This window comes from Phoxinus phoxinus (assembly GCF_949152265.1).
Source record: "Phoxinus phoxinus genome assembly, chromosome: 11".
NCBI lineage: Eukaryota > Metazoa > Chordata > Actinopteri > Cypriniformes > Leuciscidae > Phoxinus > Phoxinus phoxinus.
The window spans coordinates 26,092,163-26,111,543 of NC_136886.1; the positions used below are offsets into that span (position 1 = coordinate 26,092,163).

At 37.4% G+C, this 19,381-nt stretch overlaps 1 protein-coding gene across 3 annotated transcripts in view; it reads right to left on the minus strand.

Moving 5' to 3' along the window:
• Nucleotides 1-19,381, minus strand: part of drc11 (dynein regulatory complex subunit 11) — a 43,496-nt gene that overhangs the window by 22,474 nt on the left and 1,641 nt on the right. Inside the window, exons 2-9 of one of the 3 annotated variants that reach the window (XM_079627549.1) lie at nt 19,039-19,366; nt 18,645-18,764; nt 18,337-18,525; nt 11,503-11,574; nt 10,985-11,187; nt 7,845-7,929; nt 7,597-7,737; nt 4,700-4,775 (exon numbers count right to left, since the gene is read on the minus strand). In XM_079627549.1, coding sequence (XP_079483675.1) covers nt 4,700-4,775; nt 7,597-7,737; nt 7,845-7,929; nt 10,985-11,187; nt 11,503-11,574; nt 18,337-18,525; nt 18,645-18,764; nt 19,039-19,366 — 1,214 coding nt within the window. Of the gene's footprint in view, nt 1-4,699; nt 4,776-7,596; nt 7,738-7,844; nt 7,930-10,984; nt 11,188-11,502; nt 11,575-18,336; nt 18,526-18,644; nt 18,765-19,009; nt 19,367-19,381 lie in introns of those variants that run through there. The other 2 variants (XM_079627550.1, XM_079627551.1) reach the window with 2 other exon arrangements.

Here is a 19,381-nt window from a genome sequence, read left to right on the forward strand (position 1 = left end):
GAAAAATGTCTCCCAGTAAGTTTGTCTCCCCGCTTCTTGTTTGTCTTTGCAATTTGAGCAGGAGTGTTTTGTTGAAAAATAACATCTGATCATTCCTCTTTAAATGTGGGAAGCAAGCCATTCTGCAATAGTCTCCTGTACTCCAAAGCATTAAATGACTTTTCACAGTGAAGTAGCTCAACAATACCAGCAGCTGAAAAGGCCCCCCACACAATGACACCTCTTCCTCCATGCTTTACTGTGGTAGAGATGCATTTATTATTATATTTCTCACCAGATTTTCAGAGACACCACTCTTGAGCATCACCATGCAAATCATCTTTCATTGTGATTCATCACTCCACATACAGCTTCTCATATTCTGCCAAAATTTTTATTCCGTCTGCCGTTTTTCTGAGAAATCAGTGGCTTATTTCAATAGTGCATTTGGTTAAATTATGCTAATTTCCTGACCAATAATTATAGATTAGGACAAATAAACTTGGCCCAGTTTTGTACAATCATACTGCAGTTAATTTCTGTAAAGGAGAGATTAAGCATCAAAGACCTGCAACTGACGTGACTTGACGTCAACTTGTCTTGTGATGAATACATGTGGAGGGTCTGAGAACAGAAAGATCTTTAGCAGATGTGAAGTGGGTGATGCGCTTTAGTGAACCTCTATGTTCTATAAAGAACGATAGACTCATTCAGAGTTACAGAGCTAAAAGCACAGCTGTGAGATAAATGTGAGATTCGGTGACTTAAAAGACAGTTTTCCTTATCAGATGTTGACTTTAAAAGACACCTCAGACCTCCCTCAGGCAGCAGGAAGTAAATGAGACTAGCAGGAGCGGAAGAAAAAGAGAAATCTAACAATATGTGGCTGACCCGAGATGGTCTGTAATGGACCGGACCACAGCTAAAAAGGGGTTGCCCATGGTAATTCCCCACTGGTGTGTAATGAACAGTGCAGTCTATTGATGGAAGTTTTCTAATCATTGAACACAGGCAACAGTGCAGGATGTTGTCATAGCAATTTATCCTGGAAATGCTAGACTGACATGTTCAGAATGGGTTTTTGGAGACCTCTGGTTCACCTGCTTCCTACTGACACAAACATTCACAGACACGCACAAAAACATTCAAATGGTTCTGAAAGATCTAAGATCTAGCTCTCTACCCTGCCTTCACGGATCAATGAAACTCAGAAGTGCAGTCCAGTCTTCTCATTTCCTTTTGAGAGGCCTTACACCTCTACACAAACAGGAAGTAGTGTCTCAGTCATTAACATGCTTGTCTTGTCAAGAGGTTTCAGGGGTGACTTGATTGATTTGCTGCTCTACAAGCAATGTTGAGGTGGGGTTATGGCTCCTAAACACACAATCTCCTCACACATTACAGAATAAGACCCAAGTGAAGCATCAGGTCAGATGGGACATATAGCCTAATGTGTTAAAGCCATTTGTGTGAATGGGGAAAAAAAAGTAATTTTCTCTGTTCAAATAAATGGCCAGATTTTACATTACAACCACATTACATTATATATGGAAGTAAAATATATAAATGCAGTGTATGGTAGAAAATAAGATAATACATATACTTTTAGAGCAGAACATTGTTAAAACTTTTTTTTTGTAGTAAAAATTTGGTTTTTAAAAAACGGCATCTGTTATTTTCTGTCATCCGTTGGCTGCGTTAGATTATATGATCACACTTATTCATGCAAATGCTTTTAAACCATTCAAGCGTGGGAAAATGGGACGTGTGTGAGATGTGCAGCAGGGGCAGGTCTAAAAGTGACAGAAGCCACTAATTCTCTGTCATTAATGTTAATCAAAGAAACAAAGGTAACAGAGAGAATTACTCACTTCTCATAACTAAATAATTTGTGTAGCTTTAAAAAGGATTAATCTATGTTTAATTTATAATTTATAATTCATGCAGTGCAGACTGTTTGACTTTATTCAATTTATGTATATTTCCTACCTGTTAGACAGGAAGGGCACAGGTAAATATGCCATTTATTATGGTTTTATGTGAGGATTGTTTTAAGTTCACTAAAAATTAAAAGTTGTTATATTTTTTGAAGCCTATGTTTAAAATCAATTAAAATCAATCAATAATTCAACAAAGAAATAATTGAGATATCTGTAGCTGTATTAGTATCTTATACTGGCCTTCATTCATAAAAATATGCATTTAAACAATAAATGCCATTAAATAATAATAAACAATAATTAACAATAACTATTAAACAATAATGAATGCCATTAAACATTAAAATCTTTTAATGTCTTTATGTTGTTTCTACATTCATTTGGAGATTAACTGTGAAATTAACATGATAAAATATTAAAACTTATAAAAACTTATATTAAAAACTTAAATGTTTTTAATAGTGATTCATCATGATTATTTAAAGAAAAAATGTGTTATTATTCTAGTTACATTTTTTTAATCGATTGACAATTAAGTGACTAATATTTTTTTTACTAACAGAAAACAGTTTTAACTTTTTTTTTAGTACATACCGGTAATATCAGTACATGTTGTCTCGTTACAATTTCGTTTATAAATAAATTATGTTTACTAAAATTTGGTAAAATCAGATTTCATTAAATATCTTCATTTGTAGTCCAAAGATGAACAAAAGTCTTACAGGTTTGGAAGGACATGAGGGTGAGTAAATCATTTAATTTTCATCATTTTCCTTTTTGGGTGAAATATTCCAAGTGCAAGTGACTACAGTGGCTCAACCTTCAGTTTATCAAACGACGAGAATACTTTTTGTGCACAGAGAAAACAAAAATAACGACTTTATTCAACTATTCATTTTCTTCTGTGTGGGCCTCTGACCTGAGTTCACGAGAGCTCCTCGACACATGAGCGAGAAATGAGAAGATGATGCTCATTTGATAAGCCATTCATTTTCAAGGCACTTTTACGTTCAGGACATCCAGGGAATGCACACTTTAGAACCATTTTAAATACTACAACGAGACCCATCTGCATCATCTGCTCAGTTCTCGCGCATGCGTCGTGGCGCTCTCGTGAACTCACTCAGAGGCCCACACAGAAGAAAATGAATAGTTGAATAAAGTGCCGGTGGACACAGCTACAGTGAATTATTCAAAATCTTTCTTTTTAGTAAACTCTGTGTACACAAACAATGTTTTCAATGCTCGAGTTCATGTGGAGAGCCCCTGGTGATACTTCGAGCAAAGTTTCATGCCATGTCGAGCCTTCTTAGTGTTTTAAAAATAGCAATTTTTTATGCTATCATATATGTGTCCCTTAGCCTGGTTCTACCAGACTCTCGTACATTTCATTTGTACAGAGAGTCTGGCCTCTCTCCATTGACAAACTTCCTTGAAGGCGGGTACTCTGTTGAAGTTTAAAACTATTGGATCTGCCAGAGTCACTCTGGATCTGCCATAACCAATCGCTAACGTTTGGTCGTGACGTATGACGACTCAAACTAGCGCACAACCTCAACGTCATCGTTCTCAGCCACTCCCTCTGTTCGCTGATTGGACCTGCAAAAAATTTATCAGAGAAAACCCAAGAATACACCACAATCCCAGACCTAGTACTGAAGGAAAATGAAAATTGAGCGGAAGTACGTAGGAGGGCGGAGCCAGGCTACGTGCCCCTAGCTCTCCCATTCAAAAGTCAATTTGACCGAAAACGAAAATACGGTCAAACTTAAAAGTGGCCATTCCATTCTCCATTTCCATTCTAATTATGCTTTTAAATGAAAGTTTGCTTCGGGTAGATCAACAAAAAGACCCTATAGGTTGCATTTTGGCGGCAGTTACCCTTTATGGTTGAGCCACTGTAGTAACTTTACCAACTTTTCTGGACCGGCAGAATGAAATTGCCTGGAAGCCTATGAAGGAGTGATCCAGCTCTCAGATATTTTCAAAAAAAATATCTTAATTTGTGTTCCGAAGATGAACGAAAGTCTCAGTTTTTCTCAGTCTCAGGGTGAGTAATTACTGACAGAATATTTTTTTTTGGGTGAACTAACTAACCCTTTAACACTATGTCAATTAATGGACTAAACAGTTATGAATTGTAAAATATACAAGCATCTAAATGCCTCCAGTAAGGTCTGAAACACTGTATTTTTACAGTGAATGCCTGGCAAATAAGCTGCCAGTTTTTTACCGTAAAGAACAAAGTCTGTTTTACAGTGTACACTTGTTTGGAGAGAATTGGATGAACGGCTATCACTTCACAAACAAATGTAGTTAGATATACGGCCTGTGAAAACTGTCCTTGCCGTGAAACCAAGGCAACTGGGGAGTTGACAGACGACTGCTGTTGATTATAGAATGAGGAGGAGCTGGACTTCAATGTGGCGTCAGGAGACCGTTTTAATGAGAGGGCAAGAAAACTTATCTGTAGTCACAAAAGAAGGGGGAAGGAGAAAGACGTATAGAGAGAGAGAAAAGGAAAGACGCTCCATGTGGGGTGGGGAACCATCTGGACCGGTCTTGACCTGAGAACTGACATGGCCCTATCATTATTGGTTACTTAGACATATTCCAGACACATCTCATGTCACAACTGTGATGAAAGCTCCCTCGCTCATTGACCTCACACAAACACTGTTGACATTGTTGAGAATTAGTCATTTGGTCAGGGAAAAGCTGCATAAATTATCGTTGACAGACACGCAGACTGCACCCTTTCGCCGTCATTTCCCGCTTACCTTTGTACAGTTTGGCTCCCTCGACTACCGTAGGAAGGAAATTACTGGGAGTCATCTTCCATCCCTTCTCTTCTTCCTGCAAAACAGACAGTTAGTATCAAGGTGGATCCTTCATAAGCACAGCATCACTGTTTTCCTGTAAATGAACTTCTCTGAAAGTTCTCTGAAATAATGTAAGTCAAGTTATGGATGAATCAGCCAAGACTGAGATTCCACACGTGTGATCAAAGCTCTTCCCAGGGCGATGTGCTTGCATACTGCTCTGGTGCGGGGTCAGTCTCAGCACTGGCATTTTAATGATGTGAATACACAGCAGGGGCTGAACGCGATGCTGCGAGTATGATTTACGGCGCCTCCTGTTTTCCTTTCTCTCAACTAGGGGTCTCACATTAAAAGTAAATCAACGTCCTCGCATACTCGCGCGAATGTTTGGCTTGCGTGTCACAGGCACACACTCAGACCGCAGAGTGTGTCTGCTCAGGAGCAGAGCTTTTTAAAAGGAATAAGCCAAATGGAGGCTGTATATTTTATGGGCTGTCTTCCTTTAAACACATTTCTCCATTAGCAACTAATGACCCCCAAAAGAGACAGAAATCCATCTGAAAATATGAAAGGCACTTAAGTGCCTGGGAGAAGTGATTTATGATTATTCATGTGGCATTAGACAGAACTTCCAAATGGATCTAGCAGCTTATATCAAAAAACCCTGTGACCAGGTCAGGAGTAAAATGAATTAATGCCAGGTTTAATATAATTTATAATTGAATATAATCTTGACTGAATTTGTCAGGTAATAAAACATTTGCAACAGCCTATACGGCAAAAATACATATAATTTCAGACATATTTTTTAAATATGTTTAAATATGTAATTTTTGTGTAATCGACCACTTTGCGACAATACGGTTTCGGGAAACAGTTGTGACTAGCTTTTTGATATATATGTTGCTACTCACACAAATGTATTTTATAAGATTTAGTTACTTATATTTTCTTATATTTTTTGGCCATTTTTTATATATATTCTCAATCTGTATCGTCCGAAAAATACATTTCTATTTGACTCTATTTCTCAAGATAAGACATTTTCTGGTAACACTTTAGATTAAGTTTCCATTTGTTAAGATTAGTTAACATGAACTAACAATGACAAATACTTTAACGGAGATTAATACATTATTAATATAATTATTAATTGTTTATTTCAACATTACTAATACATTATAAAAACTGAAAGTTGCACCTATTCATATGTTATGAGTTAACATTAACTAACAATAAACACTGTTGTATTTGTAGAATTTTATTAACTAATGTTAAAAAATATTAATAAAAACACGTTATGGCTATTGTTAGTTAAAGCTATTTCATGCATTAACTAATGCTAGCATCTTGAAGTACATTTAGCCTTTTTTAACAAAATATATATATAACATTTTAATATACTTCCTGAAATATATTTCTTTAAGCTGCATGGTTACAGCTTATATTTGAAATATATTTTGGCCATATGGTAAGCATTGGTGGAATATATTAAATATTTACTAATCACAGTTTTATAAACATTCTTTTCTTTGTAAACTATGTATTTGGTACTTCTTTTTTCTTTAACGAGGAGCCTTTGAGTGGCACTTGGAAATTTAAACTAGGCCTAAACTAGGCCAACATAAGAGCTTTGACAAAAAATCCTTAATGAACTATTGAAAGGCTCAGCTTTCACACAGGATGTGAGCATTTGAAAAAGGTCAGATTGCTCTTTCGGCCTCATTGTGAGCAGATATCAGTGGTTTGGCTCTCCAATGAGCATTACAGGTGCTCTTATGAAGGAAAGCCTGAACAAAGGCTCCATTCTAGATCTCCGGAACGCAGCCAATCAGCGTGAGCGGGCATTTTTATCGCTTGACTGGTTCACAGTAATCACTGGTCAGCATATGACGTTCAGAGGTCAAATCACAGAACATAAAACCTCACATGAACCTAAATCACTTTGGACTTCAACATGAAAGACTGCTGTCTGCCACGCCTAAGCCTTAATACATCATTTGTCAGGTTCAACTCTTTGTTAAAATAAAATGTAGGAACACAGGCAATCAGGATGTCATAGTAGAGAAAACAGAACCTCTATCTATGTTTAACAGAGGAAGAGTTCTGAATAGAGAGAGCAAGAGGTTATCAAGGATACAGTGAAATCGCCTTGCTGAAATCACAGATATTTCCGGAGACTGTGGATGAGTTTAACAAACTAACATCCTCACCATTCATTCCTCATCTTAATCTACCTTGAACAGAAGACAGGCAGGGATATTCAGGCACGTTTACAATGTGTAATTATGCATGAGAATATGAGTGTACTGAGTATGTTAAATGTATTTTCTAAGATGGAACAATGCAAGTGCTGGTGTGAAATGTCATAATTCTCTCATCGATGACTCTTTTAACTTAACAGTGAAACTTCAGGCCTTCTCACCTAAGGGAAATCTGTCAAATAAAACTCCCTGACACAGATGTTGATAGGAATGCTTGTAAACGCACTTTCATCTAACTGCAATGCAAAAAAGCCTAGGTTAGAGGAACTTGCCTGTAATGGAGATGTCAATGTCTTATTGCAATCTTAGTCTTGTTACAAGGACAAGGAAACACTAAACGAGAAAGTACAATGAAAAACCTAGTGATTTTTCTTTAAAACCTGCTCTGTAATCAAATTATCCACGCTCCATGCAGTTCAACCAATGAAGTGTCGTTCATTGTGTGTGGGCCTGACCACAGAGGTCATCGGAGCCACTAGATACACTAATATGTGCAACATCAGCTGATTTAATTCTGCAGACAGATACTTTAAAAAGCCTTTATTGATTTCTGTGCAACTGTGATACGGTGTTATGAAGGCATGGCCTTACCTCTGTATCTCCTTTCCCCTTTTTTCCTTTCATCTTCCCTTTTTTCTTCTTTTTGCGGTCATTCCCCTTTTTTTCCTTATCTTCTTTCGATTTTTTCTTCTTCTCTCTCTCTTCTTCCTTAGCAGCAAATTCAGCAGCAACCTTTAAAACATTTACTTTATGTAAACATTCTTAAACAAACATTAATTGAAAATTGGGTCTGTAACTGTAATTCTGGGTGGATTTAATGGACTGATAGGATTTATAACCTGCTCTGGTGTCTTCTGAGCAAATATGGAAGCAGATCCTCCATCTTCAGGACTTGGAAAGTCAGGGAACTTCCCTGTGGCATCTCTGAAACACAAAACAGTGTATATATATATATATATTTTTTTTTAAATGTTTTGCCCTTTATTTAACCAGATAAAACGTTCTGAGATTAAACATCTCTTTTACAGAAGTGACCTGGCCAAGATGAGCAGCACAACATTATAAAATAATAAATAAATAAATAAATAAATAAATAAAAGGACAAAGAAAATCACCATGACATTAAAACATATCATCAAAACAATTAAAAACATCCAATGTTTTTTTTTTTTTTGAAACAGTTGAAATATATCCAGAATAAAGAGAACAAATATAAAACTGTCTATTGAGAGACTGAGACCTACATAAACACCTACAACTCATAAATGTAGTATTTCAAATTTCCCTCACAACTTTTTTTTTTTCAGAATTCCCTCCCAAAACTGAAAATATATGTGTGAGAAAAACAATTTTCTTAAAGATTTTTTAAAGATGAGGTAAGGCAGACTTCACGTCTGTGTGAGCATATAGATAAACAAAGCAGATCGCGTGAACAAAGGCAAATCAATCATATTTGAACTGTGAACTTCACACATGGGGAGGATACATTAGCCAGGTCCAGCGCTGACTCTCAGGGGAACTAGGGCAGGTTTAGAATAACAGGGTAAAAGTGTCAGTCTGGGCCCGGCCTGAGCTCTCTGCTCTAGCTAACCTAATCAGTAGCACACAACTGAAACTCACTTCCAATGTGGTAGCACATGCTGAAAGCTCTACTACTGTAATGCAGAGGGATTGAAGTTCATCTAAATCTGCTCACTAAAAGAAAAAGAAAACCAGATTCACTTAATTTTTTTTTAATAAACAACTTATTCAAAAACTTCAATGAAGGGATTGTACAATAAAACTATTCAATTATTTCTCAGCTATACCTGTAGAGTGCATTAGTACCTGTCTACTTTTTTAGTGCCGTTGATTCTGTTAGTATTTTTTCCAATCGTTTTCCCCATTTGGATATGACAACCCAACCAGCTACGAGGTGAATCATAGCATTACAAACTTTAATTTGAAGCAAAAAAGTATCATAAAATCAGAAAAAAGACGACTTAATGGCTATAGTAAGGGAAAGAACTACAATCCCATGAATCACTAAAAAAGACATAATCAAATTAAAATGATGGCTACATTTAAAGTTATTAATTTAGAGTTGTTGATTATTCCTATAGGAACTATATTTTAAGTTTATTGCAAAATATGCATATATATACACTAATATTTAAGTATTTTAACTGCATAGCAAGACTCAATTACATAATTTGCGGTGCTTCTTTCGTGATTTTCGCGTCACGACTCTCTAATTGGTAGAATTGTCTGTACAGAACCATGGGTAATGTAGTTTTTTAACACAGATTCAAGTGTAAAACACGATCATTTTTAAAATGAGTTGAAATAATGTGAACGGATGGCTTCAACAAAATCATATCTGATTGATTCCAAACAACCTCAGAACTCAACGTAGATCTTTAAAGGTTATCATTAAAAATCAAGAAAAATCAAATTATCATTATCATTAAAAATCATTATCCCTATCAAGAAAATTAATTTATATTTTACTTCTGGAACCCGACTGCTGCACTCTGTTAAGAGGGTGAACAATGTTATAATGGCGAGACGCGTATATGTTTTACAGCAAACGTCTGGCTGGCTGCTCAAATACTCCACCTTCACTTCAACAGCACATGGAAACCACGCCAACATACTTCACCTTGCGGGTCCTGACCTGGGATCCCATACATCCCTTATACAACAAGCAGGGACCCAGCAAGGTCACTGGAAGGGGCCAGAGAAAGGGGCCACTAAACGGAGACAAAGCTACTGAACTCCCCCCCCCACTACCACATTGTGTTGTCCAACTGAGATGACTTATGACTGTTTTCTCGGCATTAATGGGCAGCAGCATGCATTGGCAGGCCGTAAATCAGGCTGGAATGCACTAATAAGCCCAGTCTCACTCTACACCGTGCACACTTGAAAATATCACATGCATTAGGTAAGCATAAACAGCCCTGGGTAAAAGTGACCATCGCTTTGACTGCTTACATTCCAGCCTCTGCACAAAAGGAAGAGACGAAGGACCAGGAATGTAATTTACAATAAAGTGAAATAATGGGTTGAGAGAATGGAGAAAAGCAAGGAAAAGCTCTCGTGAGTTTAGAAGCAAATTAACAGATTATCTAAAGGGGAAGTCTGAGTGGTAGAAGCTTACATAGAGGTGATTAGTTCTAGAGATTCTGAGAAAGTAATTGAGGGAATGATGAGTAACAAAAAGTCTTTATTTCAAGTGGAAAAAATATAATTTAACTTTTTCCACAATTTGCCAGTTACTTATAACCTCTCCATGATAAAGAAATATAAAAACAATAAAATAATACATTTTAAAACATATGTGCCATGTTCCTATACATGTGTAATGTTTATCCATATTGGTTTCATATGGTTTTGAAAAACCTTAATACCATTTTCACAAAAATGTTTACATTTTAAAAAATGTCATGTGGTGTTACCATAAAGTAAAAAGTATTTTGTAAATATAAATATTTTTCAAGATAAAAAGTATTGTTCATCGATAATAATTAATTTAATTACTTTTTTTGTGGGGGGGGGGGGGGGGGGGGTCACACCACATAATGTCAAATTATCTGCCTTTTTTAGAGACTTACTGATGGTAGGGATTTTATAGTCAATTTTGTAGTATTTTTTTAAATATTAAAATGCAGTTGCATAATTAAATATTATATTTTTTACTTCTAAGAAATAATAATACAAGATTAAACTACTTAACAAGGGGTTCTTTACAAAACTTTTGCAAAACAAAAAAAAGTTATAAAAGGTTTTTTTGTTGTTTTTGCAGAAATTGAATCATAGATGGATTGTATTTATGAACTGGATTATACATTTATTTCGGAATAAATAGGACAAAAAAAAAAATCGCATCATGTCTTTGACCCAGCTATCATCTTTAATGTCATTATCATTTTTTTAAGCTAAAATGTAATCCAACTTAAACTGGAGATGGTATCTGTGATTTTTGTGTATGACTTACCGACACTCAATAAACCACTGCCTTATTTGTTCTTGCAGGCTTTCTTTAATATCTGGGCCATCCACACATTGCACTGACTCTTTGATGTTGGCAAGTGCCCTCTGGTACTCAGCCTCATTCTCCTCCTGCATGCCATGCCTCCTACTATCTAGCTGATGAGCATGCAATTGGGCAGGGGTAGGTGTTGGTTGCTGGGCTGGTATCTGGAAATAGGGCACCAGGAGACAAGAGATGAAAAAACTGACAATGAAGGGTACAAAAAGTTCAAAATGTGGTTTGACCAAAAATAGCAGAAGTTACAACAAAACATCAAAATTCATGAAGAGACATGCTTTTCACAAACAGCAAATTCCCAGCTAACAAAAATATATTCTAAGAATGTTTTGCTAATGTTCCCATTAAGTTATGAAAACGTTATTTCTGAATGCATTTATAGGCCGGATAACACACTGGAAGAACGTTTGACAAAAATCTGAGAACATTGTTAGCTGAATTTGGCAGAGCAACCTGGTGTTTACCATTCCCAAAAATATCATCTCCTCTAGACACTCCTTTTGGACCCTCCTCCTGTCTCGATACCCCCGCCAAACCTAGAAGATGGAGCGAAAAACACATGATAATAGCAGGAAATATGAAAAACTAAAGCTGAAGTCACATACCAGAAATGATGCTATCATAGTCCATTTGAGATCAAGAACATTTATCTGTTCTTGTGTTATCTGGTGAAAACAATCAACCGTCTTCTTGCATTCACTGTGGACTTTTAGATGAGAGGAATGCACAACAGCAACCGAAATTCTAATCTGACAAAGAGCATTTCATCATTCAGTTTGTCAGTGAAAATATGAGGATATTTATATCACCTCAAGATTAAGGCAAATCAATCTCAAGTCTCAGCTTATAGTCCATAAATACAGGCAAAGGTTTTCAATTATTTTCTATATTACTTTTAATGAATCCTCTTTTTTAGCTTGAACAACAATGGTGCTAAAACAACAATAGCTAACTGAAGAGAGAGGATTATGTTACCAGGGTTTCACATAAATCTACTTTGCTGTGAGCTACAGAAGGATTAGACCTTGTAAAAAAAGAGTTCAAAATCTGTTTATCACCGCCTGTAATCACATTCAATGGCATTCAAACAAAGTACAGTGCTTGTTGGATGAGCTTTTTGAAAATTAATTACCCATTAGCTACAATGTTTTGACTCCTTATAGGTGTCATGGGTGGCTGAGTACAGACGCACAACGAAGGAGAATGTCTAAACACAAACTGTCTTTATTAAATCCAAAGGAGAATAAGATAAACACAATCACTTTACATCAACAAGAACAAATACCTGAACAGAACAGGGAGTATATATACCAGACTAAACCAGGGAACTAATGAGTTGATTAATCAACAACAGGTGAACTGAATCCAAAAGGCACAGACATGGAAATTAGGTCAACATAGAATGACAGAACCAAACTCAAAAATAGCTGCAAGCTGCAATTATCGGGACCAAGTGCAAAGAAGACGATAAGACATGCCAACATGGCTGGGAGTGTCAGACCAACTGCAACAATGAGCAATTAAAGACATTTAAAGATGATTTTAGGAAAAATCGCTGAAAAATCATATATGCAGTAACTAAAAATATGATTTAATGGATTATCACTTTAGACCAATAGGTGGCGTAGTTACAAAATTGATGTGGTGTGTGGTTAGGGAGGTGACTATGACACATACAAAGTTTGGTGTCAATATGTCAAGGCATTGCCGAGATAAAGCCTGAATTTTGGCATTTTGTCAACTTTGCAATGAAATGAAATGAACAATGAAAATGGTTTTGTCTATCAATACAAAATCCTTAACTTGTAGTCAGCACGATCTAGAGATGATACGATTTGACTTTGGTGAAAATCAGACAAACAGTCTAGGAGGAGTTCAATAAAGTAGGTATTGAATGAAAATCAAGAAGGCGGACAGGAAGTTCGGCCAAATATAGCAAACTTGGTATTTATGTTCTCGACCTGACCCAAGAGATCTATTAAGACCAGTTCCATTGCAATATGCTAATTTATTCAAAATGTATTATCCTTTTTGGAAATTTTTATATAACTTTTGACCAAAAGGTGGCGCTGCCCTGCTACATTTTGAGGACTTTCAGGCCATAGTGCCGAAGACATTATAGTGCATAAGAAAAAACATACCATGTTTCGTAATGGTACACAAAGGCATTTGCAAAGTGTAGCATTAAAGGTACAATATGATTTTCTGCCGCTAGAGGACGCTACATTCCAAACAACAACAACAGCGTAGCTTGATGACGATGTGAAAAACCGTGGAATGATGGGAACTGTCGTTTTCAACTCCACCGTGGACGTAAATCAGTCAGACGGGAATCGAAAAATCATGTTCATGGATGAGGTAAAGTTCTATTTTTATAAATGTTGCGTTTAATGACATGCTTTTATTTAATTAAAATGAATTAACCGCAAGAAAAGTAAGGTTTAAAGGTGCCATGTGTAATTGTCTGGCATAAAAAATCAAGTCATACTCCACATTCCATACCAGATGGGGGCAGTATACCTCACATATCAAAATATGTGATGTAGGATATGGTATTTTATAAATCACACACTATAAATATGATAAAGAAGCAGAAACAGATAGTTGCAGTAAAGTAAGATAGTTTAATAAGTTGAAGAAACAATAATGATTTGTGACACACACACACTCGATTTGCACATCGCCATCATGTATTACAGGTAACGTTATTACATTGCTTCCTGATATCACGTGCGCAAACACAAATAACCTATATATATATATATATATATATATATATATATATATATATATATATATATATATATATACTACAGGGCCGTTGAATGCTTGTATCTGATAACCGTGAAGCTCTTGTAATTATTACTTTACCCAACCTCACCATGCATACTTGCCAACCTTGAGACCTCAGAATTAGGGAGATATTCGGCGGTTGGGGGGGGGGGCGGGGGGGGGTTTGAGCAATGTTAGTTGGGGGGGGGGGGGGGGTGTAAGCAATGTTAGTTGCTTACATTAACTAAATGAGCCTACAATAGCAGACATAAGCCCTTGAAATAAAAAATGGCCATGTTTTATAAAAAGGTTGACAAAACTAAATAAAAACATAGAAATTATGTAAGATAACGTTAATTTAGTTGTAGATTACATTCTCATATCCATTTTTTTTTTTTTTTTTCTAATGTCACAAGGAATCATCTGTTTTACTGCTTTGCACGATTCTTTTGTAGTGTGGTTTTGGTGTAGCCTACTAAAGTGTACTAAAATAAACATTCACGAGTGTACCTTACTTCTTCTCACCGCTGATGATGGTTTAGAGAGGACAATTACACCGAGTCGCACCCTGTCTTTTCAAAGAATAGTACACCGGCGAGCGCGAAGTATAAATGCCTCGTGGGGAGGCGCGCGCGCAGTCAGCAGAGGCGCGCGCAGCGGAGGCTCGCAAACCCATAGACGGCTCTGACAGCGCATAGACTGCTTCTTTTTCCGTTCTGATTGCCGCGCTTGACTTCTAGGTGTGTAACCTTTATTATTGTTCGGTCTGAAACGGCGCCCAGTGACGGATGGTGTAGCAATATTGTTGTCCAGGTGGAAATCGGGAGAAATTCGGGAGAAAGGTCGGTCCGGGAGATTTTCGGGAGGGGCTTTGAAATTCGGGAGTCTCCCGGAAAAATCGGGAGGGTTGGCATGTATGTCTCCATGTCGAGTGATGCAGTAAACATCAGACAGCGCACATGAACCGATCATCTCTACTATAGTAAAATAAAACACGAACACTGTTGAAAGATAGCTACAGTAGGCTACAAATGACCTGTTCGCCCCACAAATTGTTCTCCATCCTTAGCGACCGAGTCATTGAATGTGAAACAGCCGCTGCTGTCGTCAGCGAGCAGCACTCTTCAGACAACGAGGGCGCGCGCGCCGTGTTGATACCTCCGTTTCAGTTTCTCCAACCCGCGCAGTGCGGCGGTCAGAAACCGGAGACCATTCTGCCCCTAGCTATGCGTGCGAAAGCATGGGGAGCGATCCCGGGCGTGTCAGAATGGGTGCTGAACGTTGTAAAACAGGGCTATGCGCTGCAGTTCGCTCGCCGTGCCCCGCGCTTTCGAGCCCGGACCGTGACGAGCGGTCCTTTTCTTATCTGATCTGATTTGTGCTTCAGAGCGCGGTGGTTGTAGGGGTCTCTTGCCAAAGGCTTCAGCCATCCTTCCGCTCTCTTCCCTGAATTGAAATGAAGTAGTGGGCTGTACTTTCCACACGATAGACATCAGGTTCAAGTACGCCCACAAGCCGTGCGAGTTATTTGTGTATTGCAGGTTGGCTGGTGGTTATGTGCCCCGCATACCGCCTCCCATGGCCGAAACTGGTATTACGACACCTGTCGGGCCGTGGCTAGTAATGCTAATGCTAATTAAGGTTGATATCTCTGCAGCACTATAACTTTACATTTTTTTAATGACATCATTGCCCTTATTTCTTCTCATTCTTTTGATGCGTGTAGCTCATTTTTTGGATATTTTTACCTCAATTTTTACACATGGCACCTTTAATACTAAATTGGTTATCATAGATCTTACTGTATTTGTCGAATTCATTGTTGTGATAACGCTGCGCAGTTTTACGTGTTCTAAACAAATGTTGTACAAGTACATTCGAACATACACACATCATTTGCCAAAAGACTGATTAATCTTTATGTAACACATACTATATTTATTTACATGGTCATAAACACCAGACGTGATAAACAATGTCAATAAACTAAACACAAACCTAAAGCAATAATACTTTCCTTACATAAACATAACTATTATCGAATGCTACATTTGGAATATAAAAAAATGACCCGTACGTTTATGGGACTTGACTTTGTCGACAGAACCAGCTGCAATCGGTAAAGAATAATTGTGTTCCATAACAACTGCACGAAACAAGCTAACTTTTCTCACGATTTAAAAAATGTGGGATATTGTAATTAATCAACTTAACAAAATATATAACACTGGCCTTGGGATTTTGGGATATTTTAACGCAAAAATCTTACATACTGTACCTTTTATATTGTAATTAATTGCAATTTCCTTGTTTTGTTCTATTATAGCAAGTGGCGCAGTTCCACCGCTTTTTTATGTGTTCTCAGAGTGAGTCCACACATGTGTGTGTCAAATTTGGTGAAAATATCTCATTTTGTTTTGGAGTTATAGACATTTATATGTATGAGCATATAAAAAATGACCCATGGGTGACTTTGATTGGATTTTTTTGCAACTAACTATCAAAATTTTTACATTTGAGCATTAGCATATAAACAGCGACCTATGTTTCCGAATTACCTACGGTGGTTTTGTCTTGATCGGAGACAAACCGTTCAGAAGTTATTTAGCAAAAATAGAATTTTTTTCTGAAAATTAAAACTTTCATAACTTTCCTGCAAGCGGGACTTTCCTGCAACATGGTCTGCCATAGCGGAAGAAGAAGAAGAAACAGAAGAAGAAGAAAAATAAGAACGGCAACGATTTCAAAAGGTGCCTACGCACTTTCAGTGCTTGGCCCCTAATAAACAGAATATAATCCTGACGACAAGGACACTCGTCTATGTTTTTCTGTACTATTTAACTCAGCAATGTCAGTTTCACACCTGCACTGTAAAAAATGTCAGATCTTCAAAATCATATCTGCAATCTCTTTCAGGCTACATCTATGTCTGGGTTCACCAACCGTAGCGAACACTCGCTTAAAAAGACGTCAGGATACATGAGCTCAGATTTCATGATTAGGATGGCACTGAAAAATAACACCCAAAATCCAGGAATTCTTTCCTTTTCCCGTCTCTCAGCACTCCAAAGCTATCTCCCTCCTCCTGCCAAAGGGCCTACAAGCACATTATTCCCACAGATGAGGTGGACATATCTTTTATGCTTGGATGGGATCACATGTCATTCATAGTCCTTTGTGAGCGGACTACATGTCAAATGTGACAACTGATGAGTGTGAAAGGAGATGACCTGACCTCTACATTTGAGTTCATGCACAGGTAGGGCAGCAGACATTACCTCCCTTGTGTATGATGCTAGAAAATCACAAATCAATCTATATAATGATATATTTACTGATGTACAGTAATTCACATTTTACTGATAAAATGTAAGTATCATCTTTGGGCCATAATATATATTTATTTTATTTCCTCAATAGCCAATTAGCTTACTCTGATGACATCGAGAAATTTGTGTACTCGCAACTTATAACTCGTAACTCAAAACAATAATCCTATAACAGTTCCGCATAATTTATCCATGCTGCAGTGCATGCTGGGACAACATTCCTTAATATGAAATGATTGACTACTGTGTGTGACTAGTTGGGAGAACGTTTGAGTGAGTTTTATTGATTAAATATGGGTTTTATATACAAAACTCACATTTCTTAGTATTTGTGACTCGTTTGAGCTGTCTTAACTCAAAGCAACTTGCACTGGCAAATCTTAAAATATGCAGTGCCATTGTTTTGTCTCAAGATGCACACCAGTTATGCTTTCTAAGGCACGTTTAGAAAAAAGCTACTTAAATGTCCTAATTGAACAAGGGCCTGATCCTGGCTTAAAGGTCCCAAAAGGTCTCATTAAAGGAAAAATATGTAGTAATTTTTTCTTTACATAGTTGTTTTTCTTTTGCAGAACAAAAATGATATTACAAAGATTGTTTCAGATATTTTTTTCCATGTTCTCAAAGCCATTGGTATCCAATACTTTCAAGCTCGAACTTGGACATAAAGCATACAATTAATCCATACAACCCGACTGGTATATTCCAAATTTTCTGGTTTGTGTTGCCATTTGCATCCATGCATTGATTGAGTAGATTAATTTGATTCGAGAGTGAAAGAGGGCTTAAATATAATCTGTTCATCTTACAAAGTGATCATCTTGCTTGGAATAAACTTGGGAAAAAAATGTAATATACCAGTCAAAACATTAATTGCACTAGGTCCTTTTGGATAAAAAAAAACATCTCTTCAAAATATTTTCTTTTGTGTTCCAGAAGAAGAAAGAAAGCCATAAAATTTTGAAACAACATGAAAGTTAGTAAATAATGTCAGCATTGACATATTTGTGTGAACTACTCCTTTAAGTTTGTGCTGTCATTGTAATATAAAAGAAGTAGTAGCATTTATAATTTCACTGCATGAAAGTTTTCCTCGTCATTCCTTTGTTTTGCCAATTTCAAACCCATCCATGCAATGCATCAGTGATTTCACTGGAATGCAAACTCACTGTTGAAAATCAAGTGGTTTCCTGATACCTTCTGAATGCAGGTGGCTGCCCGGTCAGGGTCCAGTATGCTAGAGCTTGAACTCTGAAGTCTTCTTTGTTCCTCCTGCCGAATCGTCTTCATGAAGTGAGCTCTCAGTCTTCCCTGCCGTGCTCGCTCACTGACCTGTAGCAGCCACATTGCCCGCTCTATAGACATGGACTGAAGAACTGGCACCTGCTAAATGGATAAACCAGAACCACACACATGAAGTGTATACTGCATTTGGTACAACCATTATTTGAACTTGCATGTTTTTGTATTGAGAGAATATATATTTTACAAAATGATATACTCACAGTTTTATCTTCCTGACGTCCTCCTTTAGCCAAAATATGGGCCAACATCTTCTCCCTCTCTTTCAGTGCCCTCATCTTCTCCCTCACAAAATAGCGTGGGATAGGCACCTCAAGATCCTCCTAAAAACAAATTTCAAACTTCAACTATTTTCAGCCCTGAAGTGAGCAGGTCAAATGTAAAACTGGGTGTGCACTAGTGACCCCAATTAGCATCCACTAAATTCAGAGGAAAAACAAGAGGCTTAGTCTGCTAAAATCCACTTTGACATTGAGCACTTAAATCTTCCCCAAGCCCAAATCTTCAAAATTCCCTCTAGGCCCACTCTTCTGAATCCTAAAGACCAAACATTCCCTGCATTCTGTACCTGTAAGTGTATTTTATTATCTCACTCACAGGTGTCATTTTGAGGTCCTGCAATATGTCATCAAAGAAATGAAACTCTGAGTACTCCAGCTCCACCATCTCATTCTTCAGCTCTACAAGACGTCCCATCACCCCTTCAAGAACCTGGTGCACAACCCGTCTCTTCTGGGGGTGAACAAGCTGATCATAAACCTCCTCCAGGGCACGGAATATCTTCAGGTAGCGCAGATAGAAAGTGGCCAATGTCTGAAAAACCTGCATGCGGTCCTTTTGAGGATGGAGTTGCATTGTGGGATATTCATCCTCCAAAAGGTACTCCAAAGCTCCCTGAGCAGCATCCCACATTCGGCCATAAGAACTGGGTAAAGGAAAA